Below are 14,651 nucleotides of genomic sequence, written 5' to 3'. Positions count from 1 at the left end.
CTCAGCTTGCTTAGTGCTTCTTACCGGAGCATTGCTTGGGCCATGAGATGCCCACTACCAACCTGGCTGACCAGATGGGAGAAGAAACAATCCTCACTGCCTCAACACACTGATAAGACTCAGGTAAATGTAAAAATCATAAATCAATAAAGAGGCCGAACCACTGAGGAGCTAGGGCATAAGAGTTCTTGGTAAGAATTTAGAAACAAACACAGGGACAACTCACCAAGAAACAGTTTAGCTCAGAATAACCATTGAAACACTTATTTGCATATACATCTAGGAAAGGTTGGGAAAGAAAACTTGTGGAGGGTTCCGCACTATGTAAGAGGAAAGGTTAAAGTGAATGAGAAAATGAACCTCCAATCTATTCTAGAATGAATTCTAAGACCACATTTCCCTGGAGACAGTGGAAGGGTGAAGCTACTGGGAAGTATTTGGAAAGTATTGACTGAAGTGAAACATTAAGTACCTTCAAGCTTCTTACTACAGAGCAGGTATCCCAGTCAAACATACCTACAATTCTCCAAACAGAATAAAAAAACCACCCTAGTCATAATTTCTGTTCCTTAATTTTTAAAGGAATTTTAAAAATTAGAAATTTCTCAAACAGATAACTCTTCTGTTTTGTAGACTTAGCTAGGTGTCAGTCTTAGTTTTTATCCTGACCTTTTTATATTATTCTTTACTGAAGTCAGACTTGTAAATAACATTTAGAAAAGACGGTGTATTTTTCCCTTGCACTATTCATAATATCTCTTTCATCCTTGATGTACACCTAATATGAACACACAGTCTCCTAATAGGCAACAATAATAGTGCTTTATAATTCAATTGTGTCTCTCACATGAGGTATTAGCATATCTATAATTGTTAAATAAGCCCCTTAGAAGTGTAACCGAGACTGCATTACAACATTTTCAAAAGTATTTACAAGCATTCCTTTGGGATGAGGGAAAGAAAAACTTCAGTTTTGGCATCTAGTAACACAGCAATCAGCTAATTAAGAAATAGATAGCCCAAGCTTATAAGAAATGATTGGCAGCACAATCACCTGTCAGACCAAACTGAAATATTTCAATCAGAGAACAGGCCCATGGAAATGCTTTCAAAGTGGGAAGCAGAGAAGGTAACACAGTCACATGCCAACAATGCCTCTACATCCATGTCACTCCCAACCCACGTACACTTGCACAAAATTAAACCATGTTCAGAGTACAAGTATAAATAATTAAATATCTCCTGAATCCAGATAAAATCTTCCAGATCCACAAGGGTATAATTACTTCAAAGGCACCTGGAATAGATATACCTGTGGGTCTTTGTACATGAGTAGACTGGTGCTAGGGACTTAGTACTGCTTCAATGTCTCAATTTTGCCTTTGTAGGGCACAGAATTCCTCCAACAATAACTGAGACTGTGTTTTTACTTCACACAATGCAAATCAAATTGCAGATTTCAGAACAATGACAAGATGGTTAGATTTAAAAACAGTTCATAATTTGCAGGAGAAAACTTTGCCTATTAAAGGTCTTTGCACCAAAAAAATGTCTGACAATGATTTTCTGGGACACAAGGAACTCCCATAAAGAGCATCTTTACTGAAGCTTGTTAGTAAAGCGTGTGGCTGCTTCTTTTTAGACTATTCCCTCACCATAAATGGAACTTAAGTATAATCAGAAGAGAGCAATAAAACACACTGACCTGAATTTGCTGCTGCAGTAGATTGATTTTGTGCTGCTGTTGCAGAAGTTGCTGCTGTTGTCTTGCAATCTATTAGAAATAAAATTTCCATTAAATTAAAACAGCAATATTGAAATTTCAATACTATTGACCGAAAAACATAATATTTGCTATTCTTTATTATATTTTATTAGGCATATTAATTTTTTTTAAATGGGGCATCTTTTAGAGGTAAATTTAAATGCAACATAAAAATCTACTTAGCAAGTAAGAAATATGTATTTTAAGCAGTGAGACCTTAGCTCTGAAAAGCACAGAAACATAGGTTTATTTGTGTGCATGTGAATAATCTCATCACTATTCAACAAAGCATTTAAGGCTGTGGTGATCTTTAACTGTGATGCATTACTATTAGCTACAATGGGAATGAAACACATGCTTAAAATTAAGTGCTTTTCTGAATGGGGATGGGATTACGCAGGTGCTTAAGGTTAAAAATACATTTTCCTGCTTTGCTGAACTGGAGCCTGAGCTGGTGTTTGTAGATGTTTCACTGTTCAGCAAGAGCTCCTAGACTAAGCTTCTCTGACTTCCTTCACAATGAGCAGCACATTACTTCTCTTGCAAATCTCAAAAACCATCCTTGGAGCTACTTAGCAAAGCAGAGCCTTATTCTAAAAGCAGTGTAAAAGCAGTACCTGGTGCTCAGCAACTCATCCTCCACACAACCCTATGAAATATGTAGATATTCTTACCCTCATTTGGTAGAGTCAGTAGGGGATCTGGAGGATAAAGGTTCACTCTATCCCTTCTCTATCACAGATGGAGAAAAGCAAATGTTCAGGGTGGAGAACACTAAGAGACTGGTGAGAATTTGTTGCAGATACTCCATCTACCTCCCTGATTCCCACAAAATCAGCATGCTGGAGCAGAAAGGAAATAGGACCCTGCCCTCAGACCACAGAGCTGCTCCCTGCATTGGGTGATGTGGAAGTCAGCCACAGAGGAGAAGCCACAGGGAGCTGGGGGACTTCTGGACTTCTGCTTTAGAAGGGCAACTGTGCAGCAGACTGAAATGAGAACAAGATTTGTGTTTCCTGGAAATCCCAGCCTCAGCACTTCTGCTACCTTCATTTCTTAAGTATAATTTCCCCTCCTATAAATATTTATCTAGAGCAGAAGAATCACATAAAACAGCAAGAAGCTGGTGACAAAGGTATTTTGGTCACTCAAATCCACTGTTTCTCTTTTGGCAAAATCCCTCTTGGGCTCCTTCCCTAACATCTTCTGAGCACACTTACTCTGTTATAAACAGAGAAAGCTAAGTAAAATGTTTTTATAATAAAAAAATGACAGGAATGTATCAAGGTTGGTTTGGAAATAAACACTCACATAGTTTTAGTGAAAACTGTTCAGATTAACTCATAAGGGATTTGCAGTAACATATTAACAGCTTGTAATTGTGCATACACGCAGACCAAGGCTGTCATTCCTTTAATCTCTCATTGTCACATGGAAATAACTCAGTAAGTTTTTTCAGTTAAAATTCACTTTTGTAGGAGAAATCAACACAAAATTCATGTGTATTTTAAGGCTTGTATGTCCCCAAGGAGGCAAATTAAAGTCTAGATGATTCTGGGGCTGGATGAAGGCAAAGAGTCACAAGAAGATGGAGTCAAGCAGCTCTCACAGATCACAACACCGATGCTTGTAACAGAGCTCAAATTCCTTTCAGGAGCCTGGTGTTCTAACAGATCTGGATGAACCTCCAAGGCAAGTCAATAAAATACAATAAGTGAGGACTGAAAGAGCAGACCCTTGTGTGTGAGTGAAAAAGGGAATCAAAGAGAGCTAGCAGTTCATGTGCCCAGGTAGGGCAGGGTGCTAGAAGCTCAGGTAGCTGTTGTCAGCACAGTGACCAGCAGTGGTGTCTGTGCTTGGTGAAACAGCCCTAATATGGATATTGCTATATGGAATATTTTAAACCTCTATGAGAGCTGGAGTTAGCACTTTTAATGAGCAACACACCAATTGTGTGACTCCATCTTAGACGTGCAGTGCTTGTAAGTAAAGATAAGTTCTGTCAGGGTTATATCCACATTGCCCCTGCTGCTAAAGTCTCAGCAAAGGTAAAAGATGGTTAGAGTATGCAGCTTCACAGTGAAAAGATACAGACCATGGAGCTGCATTGTCAGTGCTCTCAGTGCTATATCATTTTTTCACAGGTACACACTACCCTACAACCAGTATTGTTGGAGCTGCTGATGACCTGGCTGCAGCTTAACACTGTAAACCATAGCCAAGACAAGGAGGAGGCTTTTGTTTACGTGTGCAAAGGAACGGATCTGCCAGGGTCCTGTCTGCTTGTGAACAGCTTTTTGTACCTGCATGCACAATGAGGCACCATTTGAATAGGCATTTCCTGATGAAAACAAGAAATATACCATGGAGCATCTAATCTCCAAGGTTCCTCTTCGCTGGAGCAGTTCTGTGATAGAAAATGTACCCAAGACCCTGCAATGCAATTACCATAGCATCGTCTTGATGTATAGGCTTGACACAGTAAAGTAGGGTACACAAGCACCATGTGGCTCAAATTCTGAATTTTATTTGCCTATCGGTTGAGCTACATGCTCGCTTCATTGAGCATGACAACCTAGTTTTAAGTGTCATTTAATTTTCATTTTGAAATATAATTACAAAGTGTTCACTGTAAGATATCACTCGTCTGCAAATGTGTCAAGATTAATTTGTGCTAGCTTATTCACAAGTGTCAATAGTTAATTACTGTGTCATCTCTAGATGGCTAAATGACATTCTAACTTCTGATTTTTTACAGTGTTCCTTTATGTTATTTTCCATTAGGGGATGAGTCCATATTCCTACATGTGGGCAAATACCCAAGCACATAAAATACCAGACGTCACAACTCATTAAAATCAACAGAGCATACATTGCTGTATATATCCTATAAAATATATTTAACTGAAAAGATAATTCTAGTAATAATGTCAGATTCCTAAAAACCACACATTAATTTGGATCTGTCGGATCTAATGCCTAGGGGACTAGTGCATGGGATCATTGTTGTTGCACTTTTCTTCAATGAGAAGAGGACAGGTCGCTGGACAACTGCATCTTTAAACCAAAGAAATAATCAAGGAAAAAAACTCAAAAAGACAAAACAAGAAAATACAAATTGTTCACAACCTGAACAAACAAACCTTATTTGTGCAAGGTATTTGAAGGTTTGAGTATGCTTAAGGGTTTTTGTTTAATCATTTTCTTGCCAAAAAAGAGAAAGTGTTAAATAATGGTTATAGTCTGGCTTGTTTGTAACTCTCAAAATTACATCTCAGTGCAAGAACTGTGAAATCTATTATCCACTCATCCATTTTTGTTTTTTTCCAGGGTCCTATAATATTTCCTCTTTCTGGAAAAATGTGCAACTTCTGCAGATACTTAAGCTCTTTTAGCAAAAAAAAAAAAAAAAAAAAAAATAAACCGCAAAAGGAAACAACAGCAGGCAGAACCGAGTTTGCGACAAGCATTCTGCGTGAACCATTTTCACTGTTTTCTTTCTTGGAGCCTCACCTGCTCTTGCTGTTGGCGAGCAAGGTCCATTTGCTGCCGTTGTTTTTCAATTTGTGAGGCTGCCAGCTTTTTCTGCTCATCATGGGCAGCCAGGAGCTGCTCCCGTAAGCTGATCAGCTGGGTGATCATCGTAGAGAGCTGTCGCTCTTTTTCTGCCAGGCTTTCTGGTGTACCTAAATGTGGGGGAAAGATGCACTGTAAATATGAAGTAGACAATAGTTACAAAGCAATATTTACCCCCCACAAAAAATGGCTGCATCACCAATGTGTTTTTTTTTTCAAACAGCAGGTCGGATATATTTTCTACTAACAAATCTCAAAAGAATGTAACGCATAGATTTGCTGTGCTCTAAGCAGAGGAGGATGTAACAGAAATGGGAGCAGAAAAGATATAGAATATTTCTTTTTTTTCTGGCAGGGATTTATTCTGTATGAATCCCTGTATCTTCTCCATCTAAATCTGCCCACTGTGATAAATACATTCATCGTTTATCAGACATAATTTTACCTCAGTTTATATATCTTCTCATTTTTTTACTCCAAGTATGTACAAATGCTAAAAAAGAATTTAAAAGATACTGTTTGGTGGAAAAAGCAGTTTAAGAATTTATTGATCATTTCTCCAAAATACCCATATATCTGGTAGGTTATTTAGGTAAATGTAAGCTATGCTTGTGGCATGTGTATTAAAAATGAGCTTTACTTGTCCCCAAGAGAAATGGATAACCTGAGAAAATAGCTTAAGAATTTTCATTTAACTTTCAAAGTTTACTCTACAGAGAGCACTTAATTAATATGAAACTACGGTACATTTATTCTTTGCACTAATGATGCTTAATGGTCTGTTTATGGGTAAATTGCATGGGTCTCATAAGTGGAGAGTACAGGGTCCTTTTCCAAATCAATCTGAAAATATCCCACCTTATATAGGAACACTTTACCCTGTCAGAAACAGCAATGTCAGTTCCTATATTTGAGCCATACAATATATTTCCTTTCGTGAGCACCTCAGAATCATAGGTCTATAAGAGATAATATAAATACATCAAAGTAGAAATCCAGAAATATTGGAAGATAATCTGAAAGAAGTTTAGAGTTGGAAGTGGGATAAAAAAAGAAATTTAATGTTGTAAAGTAGAACTGAAAATCAGAGAAGAAGATAACCAAATCAAGAATTATTCAGGTCTGTAGTCTGCCACAATGATATGAGAAGTGGCTTATAAGAAAATATAAGAGAATATAATATAACATATTATAAGAGAATATTCAGAAAATTCCTTTCCTCTGTTCACAATAGAGGACTGTGTTAAAGAAGTCACTGGACTTTTGAAGAAGAAAAGGTGTGAGTAACAGGACCTGGGAGGGAATAGAGAAACTGTCACAAAATTATGACTCCAGCTTCTTTCCAGGAATAAGATAATATCTTCTAAAGAAGAGAAGAAAAAAAGAGGCTGACAGGTTTTATAAGGAGAAGGAAGGCAAAACAGGCCAAGAAGGTGACAAATCCAAGATGATCCACTACCTACACTGTGGGGCCAGTATGATTCCTACACAGAATTTCATTTGCAAAAGCAGCTTTAAAGAAAGCCTCTGAAATTGCTTTTCATGGAAAAAAAGAAAACTGCCTGGCTTAACTCATTCACTCTAAACAAACTCTGAGAAACAAAGGGTACCTCATTTTCTGTACATTTATTAATTGCATTTAGCAATGCATAGTACTGAAAAATATTCCATTTCTTATTCATTCTTAAGTGTCTTAGTTTTAAATGAATTTCCAAGAACCTGATGTTTCCCTGCCCTCTAATGCCTAATGTACATCTAGTGTACATGTGACACAGGTCTCCAGAAGAAGAAAAATGTGTAAATCCATTGTAGTAGAAATTTTAGAAAGGGTTGATAGTGATTTCCTTAGCCACAAGAGGTATGATGGATGCATGAAGTTGAAGCTGAAGGACACTCCTACCCAGACCAACTCATTGCAAAGCCTTAGTGTGATAAAAGTGACTGAAGCAATAGAAGAGCTCTGTTCAAAAAGCTATTACAAGTCCAAAACATATACAAAATAATTTTTGAAAGTAAGCTTAGGCAGGTGTGTGGCCAGTAAAGTACTGCCTTCCAGGATCCTTTAGCATGTATGGAGCTCCATGCTGACAGCTGTTCAATTCTCTGCAACTTCAGTATAGACCTACCTTAACCCTCTTAAACTGTGTTATTTGGCCTTGGAGATTTTTCAGTATGGTTCAAAGGTCATTTAGGTGGTTTTGAATTCATTTCCATAGGCAAAAGACTCTTCTGCCAAAGAAAACCTCCCTTGCCCATTGTGATGGGAAGAGACCAACCATTCCACCCACCGATTTTAGAGAGCCAGTGGGAAGCAACCTGCTGCCTCAAATGGTACTTATTGTCCTCCTCTGCCACCTGGGAAACAACAGCTGGGGACTTTCACATCTGTCAAGCAGCTTTGGCATCATAATGCAAACCCCTGAGCTTACAGTTGTAAAACATTTTACACACCCAGAGCAGATATTAATCTCCCACTCAATTTCCATATTATTCTGTATAGCTTGTACTTGCTCCACAACATGAGTAGAAAACTACCACAAAGAGTGCCTGAAAAGGCTACAAAATGTTGTTGTTTTGTTAGGATTTCTTAGAACCATTTGATATAGTTGCCACAATTTCTAGTCTTCTTTCTTTCTTTCCTTCTTTCTTTCTTTCTCTGATTTTTTTACAATAGCAGGCAGAAGTAAGTGTTCTTATTCAGGAATCCACAGTAATTGTTTTTCTTTCCTTTTTCCTCCTCCGAGAAACACATCTGAAATAAATGACCCCATTTAAAGTACTCTGCTCTTTAATTTGTACCCTGTTATGTAATCCAGCAACAGAATAGAACTGATGACCACAAAATGTACACTGTGCTCCTGGAAAATCATGAGACCTCCATGAAGCTGCAGGACACCTAACCAAGAACAAGCATAAGATGAGAATGTTGTTGTATGAACAGTGTGTGTGTGTGTGTGCGGGGTGGGGGGGAGGCATAATTTAATTTTAGAGTGGAAAATCCCGACCATTATTTTACAGTTTAAATACCAATAAAAACCAACTTGCTTAGAATGCAGACCAGATTGAGCTGATCTGGCTGGGACAAGAGAGGTCATCAGTAGCTCTGTGCCATCATCATCTGTTTTGCATCCACTTACTGTAGCGAGCAATGAGATTCCTAAACTCATTACCAGTAAATAAACTTCTGCTGCTGACTGAAAATATCTATAAATAAAATAAAAATACAGCTATCTGTAAAATGTATTTGCCATAAAAACAGATAAAACAAAAAGCTTAGTAAAAAATGAACAGTAAATGTGCCAGCTTCCATAAAATATTATATACCACAGCTCTCTCTCTGTTCTAATCCTATTCTCTTACTCCAAAGACAGCAGTACATTTTTTTTCCATGGGGTCTTCCTTATCCCCAAAACACATCTGTCTTGAGTTTCTCTCAGATTTGTCAGGTGGATCAGTGCTCCCCAGGGCCTGCTCCATCTGAAGTATTTTAATTTGACTAAACACCTGATTTATTTTATCTCTCCGATGAGAAAGGCAGTTTGTCTTAATAGAGCCTGTCAGCCCACAGTCCCATTCACAGCAATTTACAGGCAGCCAGGGATGCTGGAAAAGAAGAGTGCTGTGATTCTGTATTTTATCCTCCTCCAGAAAGCACCTAAAAGCAGCTATTCACTGCTACTGCATGTGGCATTTTAGAACTGAATTAGCTTTTTATTCAAGTAACTACACTTGTTGTGAATAGCTTATCTGTAAAATTGCTACATTCACTACTGATTTTATTAACCTTTGGCTCTATCACAAAATGGTCTTCAGTTAGGAAAGACCTTTAAAATTGACACATTTTTCTTAGGGGCCTTTATTTCAGTGACTACAGATACACTGAATTTGATCCATTGACTCCCTTTACTAGCAGTATTTAAAATTTTGAGTGTTGGTGGGAAATTGATAGTGTTTAAGGACTTCTTTTTAAAATAAAGATATGTCAATCTCATCAAAAGTTCAGGAAAAAAGTTATTATTTCTGATAATACTTTGAGTATATCCCCACCTATGTGATGATAATCTGATCTTAGTAATATTTTAATTTTTCCATGTGTGCCAATTTTTTTTTCTCTTTATTTTGGATTTAAGCACAAACTAAGATAAAATATTCAGATTCAAGACAACTAAGGCATCAAAGAGAACTCTTGACTTTTTGAAATTCTAGTCATAGGTCAATCTAATCAGGAGACAGAAAATAAAAAGTAACTATAAATCTGCTGAAAAAGAGAGAAGAGTTCAGCTTGTGGTCTAAAATTACATTTAGAAAGAATCCTACTTGTGGCAAAACTCTATCTACCAAACCCAATTAGAATACTACACGATTTCTGGTACATTAAGTAACAGAAAGAGCATCATGCATCTTATACTGCATTTAATAAAAATCATGATCCCCATCCTGAATTTTATTTACTTGGATTTAAGTATTGCAAAAAAAAAAAAAAAAAAAAAAAATAAATTTTAAAAAAAATTGTATCATGTAAGTATAGCTACACAATATAATTCAAGTTGTTATATCAACCACTCGTTTACCACCTTCTAACACTCCTGTTACCTTTTGCAACCTATTCAGTCTATATACAAAGATAGCTGCATGTAAACAAACAGTGCAGGCTTCTCAATGTTAAATTTCTTACTGTCCTTCTGGCAAGCTGTCCTGAGGTAGAGGCAGAGTAACAACTGCTGGTAAGGGAAAAAAAATAAATAGGCATAACAAAAGATAGACTTCTAGGCTTACATAGTATAATTTAAATGAATCCCTCTTACACTCAGGAAAAGAAAACAAGGAAAAACCACATATTCTATCAAGTGAATAAAAGACAAAATACTGGAGTCATAAATGAACCAAAAATTGTACAGGCATGATCCATAGCTTGCTAAAGTAGGGTTCTTAACTGTGACACAAAATTACTGTGGGTTTTGAATGTGTCGTAGTGTCCCAACATGTAGACAAAGTAAAACACCATTCAGAGTTTTTTATGCCTGGTTAGTTAATGTTTCTGAAGTGCTTTGAGATCTTTGCATGGAATCTCTACACAGCTGCAAAGCATTATTGGTTCTCTTGAATTCTGTGATTAGTGTAAAACATGACAAATATCATCCTTGTTTATGCACTGCATCTAAACTAACTTTTGCTCCATATGCTTACAGGAAATACAAATTAATAAATCACAAATGATTGCTCCAGTTACGTTTACAGAACAAACACATGGTGTGACTTCTGTGAAATCAGGAGGCAGTAATGCAAGAAAGTGTGGACTTTGCCAGAAACTAAGTAGGGCTTTAAATCACATAACTGCAGCTCCAAAGTATCATCAGCCAAAACAGTTCAACCAACAATCAAAAATTATTTTGAATCCTGTTAAGCAATTTCAGCTTTTTTTTTCCTTTAAAAAAAAGCCTCTGTGACTCAATCCCTCTGCTAGATTGGAGGGGATTTTATTATTTTATGGACATTGAAAAGAAAGCAAGAACACAATGCTAGACATAAAAGAAAGTGTATTTGATCTTAGCTTCCCAGAGATAACCTGGTTAAACCATTCTGTCAAACACTGCAGTCTGCAGCACACATCAGATGGGCTGTGATGTTTCCACTTCACAGGCTCTGTCCAGCATTTAGCATTTACCCTTTCTTGATTGGGTCACCTTCTAAATGCCACAAAATAGGGCAGCAAAAGTCAACAAAAATAAACAGGAAAAACAGAAGAAAGTAACAATCTAATGGAAGGGCTTCGGAGATAAAAGTCACTTTGTGAGGGCTGTCTGACTAAGGAGCCCCCTTGCCATTGCAACAGCATCTAATTTGAGTTCTAACTCCAGCAGCAGTTTAAAAAGCTTCCACTCTAAAGGGCCCCAAGTGTATCATAAAGATAAAGCATTTCAGTAGAAAACAGCCACAAAGACCTCTATTATCTTATCAGTCTTTGGTTACAACAGCTGAACCAATATGACTAAGTTCTGAATGACTTTTTTTTCCCCCCCTTCTTTTTATAACACTAGAATACTGAAATTTCTTTATTTCATGATCAGTTAGCAATTGTTGGTGTTCCCATATGCTACTGTCCCGTTCTTAGTCAATAAAAAGTTTTATAAATGCTCCCATTGTGCTTTGTAGCATCCCAGTGCAGAAAGCAGCACAGCAAACATGTCCAGCATGCAAAAGACACCGGATTGCTTCTCTTGGGAAGGTGTAAGATCCCTCCCCTCCCTTATGTCTCAAAATGATTCTGCATTTTCAGCTTTGAGCAAGGAAATTTTATTACCATATATCCACAGACAGTAATGGAAATTAATATTAAGAACTACTGAAAATATTCTGTAGAGAAAAGTATGTCAGATTTTGAAAAACAAGAGTTTAGATTAGTTATACTTTATGGGGAGGATGAAAATGCTTTACTGATAATCCACAAGTTTTCTTCTAATTCCATATATACTAAAACTCACACATTGCAGCAATTTCTTAGGTGGGAGCAATTTGAAGCTCATATGATTTGCAAAACAGCAGACTTTTTAAACAATCCTGTAGTTATCATGGTCCTGCCTTTCTTAGATTAGCCAAAAAACAGCCAAACAGCTGAGTGAACATAAAACCCACTCAGTGAGGCTATGCTGATCCTTCACTGTCACACATCACTGTGCCCACAGACAGGTGACAAGGGCAAGGACAGGGCTCCACAAAATCTCACCTCCCTGGCTTTGGTGAGCTGAGATCACAGCCAGCACTGGGCTCCTTCACCCATTGCCCTGGGCTGGGCTCATCCCAAGGATTTAATCCATTCCACAGCCCCAGATCTCTGCCTGACACTAAGCTGGGCACAGGAGCCCTCAGAGCATTCACCTTCAACTGAGCCCTACCCAACCATCTAAAGCTCCTTGGTCTGTTGTTCTTTCCCTCCTCAAAAGAATTTGATGGATTCATTCCTTCTTCAAACGTCACAAATCACAGAGCCATTTATTCTGCATTAAGAACAAGTCACAAGAATGTCTATAGTAATCCAGCTGAATATTTTCCCTAAAGATTTGCCATCAGCTGAGGCAGACTTACCTGCCATAGCATGTCCAGCAAATCTTGTACCTTAGCTTTGCTCCTCCAAAAAACTCTTTTTTTTCCTCACTCATTCACTGGACTTTTTGCTCTTGCATGGTTTCTTAGCAATTCTCAAGTGTTTCCTGAGCAATATCTTACATTCAGAGGTTTTCTTCCTTTTCACAGCAGTTCCAATCCAAGTAAACCAATACATTAAAAATAAAAATACTGCAGTGGCTGGACCACCAGAAGCTGCTCCCAAGTTTCTCTCAAACAGCCCCATAGCTGTCAAAGCAAGGTGCCAGGCAAAGCTTGGGACTACGGTCCTGCTCAGCTCATGGATCAGCACAATGAAACTTTGCACCATTTTTAGCAGTGTGGTGAATCTACACTTGAGTCCTAAAATGTAATCCACGTCAAGAATGCAGGAAAGAATGTGATGTTAGCCAGAGCTTCGACCTCCCCCTCCTCCAAACCAGTGCCCAGCAAAGAGCAGAATTCCAACAAATCTCTTGGACTCCCAACTTCCTTTCACACACATGAGAAGAAGAACTCTGTCTGACATAAGCCTTAGATATAATTTTATTTTACTACTGTCTTCTATTTAAGAAAATTAATTAAAAATATAAATAAAACCCACTTTGGCTCATTTCTTAGAATTTCTCTCAAATCTAGAAGAAATTGTAAATTTACACTCTAAATTAGATTAAAAGTACACACAAAGTGTTAATTTATACGTGTGCACGTGGAAGGAAGTAATGAGTTTTTGAATATATTATTTGTAGGGCTTTTCCACAGCAAGTAGAGATTTGGTTGTAAGTGGTTTAGTGCTTTCAGTAGGTGTAGAAAAGCTTCATATATACTCAATATGAACTGTTCAGAGTCTATATAGGAAAAATGTGATATTGCTGGATATAAACAGATATATACATATTATACATTTCTACTAAAAACTCATAGCCAACCTGTTCTTTTTGAGTTAGAATATAATGATATATCAGAGGCCACAGGCTGTGAGTAATCTGTGATACAAACACTAAAATATGAAATAAAGAGAAAAATGAGTAATTTTGTTTTGTTAACTGAGTAGACTGTAACCCAGGGCATAGCATATCAAAATAAAATTAACATGGCGGTGTTATACAGAGAGCAAAATTCACATTATTAATGTTATTATTGATTCTAATACTTAATTCCAATACCTCCAAAGTAAAAAATAAAAATACAAATGAAAGTAAAGATAGCCCATCCATTTAAGGCATTCATTCAGGACTCGAGAGCTGAAAAAAATATCCTGACCTTCAGTTTCAGATTTTCCCATTTATATACAGATGACAGTACTTCCCTAGATCGTGGAGGGAGGAGGAGGTTATGCTGAGGATAGCAACAGTAAAGATTACAAACTATATTTGTGGGCCATATAACAGACAAATAATATAATAATTAAAAAAAAAAACCAAGATAAAAGAGGTATTGAAAGTGAAATGACAAAATAATCCCCAAAAAACAAACAAAATCTAACCATCATTTACTTATACACCTGTTCCTCTTCTGTAGAAGAATCCACACTGAGATATCAGGAGCTGTACTAATAAGAGTAGCAGAAATACTCAAATGTCATAGTAGGAACAAACTTTCAGCATCAGAACTGTCTCTGTGCAAACATCCCACATGGATGATGTTTACCAGCTTTTCTTGTGGACATTAATATTGTAAGTGAAAAAATCACAAGATTGGTTTTGTTTTCCCTATCAGAACACACATAAAGCATAAGCAAAACTAGCAGCTCAAAATAATGTCTTCTTCCAGAAGACCAGAGTCATAAACATGGTATAAAAGTTAAATCCTTTCATTTTCTCATTTGCAAGAGCTGTAATACTAACTTCAACCCAATAGTCCTACAAGGATTTAAATTGTTACGTGGCAAAACTGGGGAAATCTCATAGAGAAATGGACATATCTGAAGCTTTTCCTTTTGATAATGAGACACAAACACTAAATATCAGAAAAAAAAAGTCCCACAGTAATTATGATAGTTGTTGCTTCTTCATTACACTGGAATTATCAATTCAGCAGGTCTAATTCTCTCTTGCAGGTTATCTACACGTACATGTAGATCAAAATCTTCAATAAAACCCCCTGTATTTACAATGGCATGAGAGCTTATCCCCATGTTCCCACAAACACTAAGTGAAGACAGTTGTTCACTTTCCCTATTATTTTATCACTGAACCTGACCCAAAAC

The 14,651-nt window shown here is 37.1% G+C and overlaps 1 protein-coding gene across 16 annotated transcripts in view; it reads right to left on the bottom strand.

Annotated features, from left to right (window-relative positions):
* The window catches only part of SOX6 (SRY-box transcription factor 6), a 371,444-nt gene that overhangs the window by 139,097 nt on the left and 217,696 nt on the right, over positions 1–14,651 (bottom strand). For all 16 annotated transcript variants that reach the window (XM_077784277.1, XM_021525593.3, XM_021525597.3 and 13 more), the window contains 2 exons: positions 5,279–5,451; positions 1,706–1,774 (listed from right to left, as the gene is read on the bottom strand). In XM_077784277.1, the coding sequence (XP_077640403.1) occupies positions 1,706–1,774; positions 5,279–5,451 (242 nt within the window). The remainder of the gene's footprint in view (positions 1–1,705; positions 1,775–5,278; positions 5,452–14,651) is intronic.

This window comes from Lonchura striata, chromosome 6 (genome assembly GCF_046129695.1).
Source record: "Lonchura striata isolate bLonStr1 chromosome 6, bLonStr1.mat, whole genome shotgun sequence".
Lineage (NCBI taxonomy): Eukaryota > Metazoa > Chordata > Aves > Passeriformes > Estrildidae > Lonchura > Lonchura striata.
Note: the sequence above shows the minus strand (reverse complement) of the source record. Positions and strands in the feature narration are given on the sequence as shown.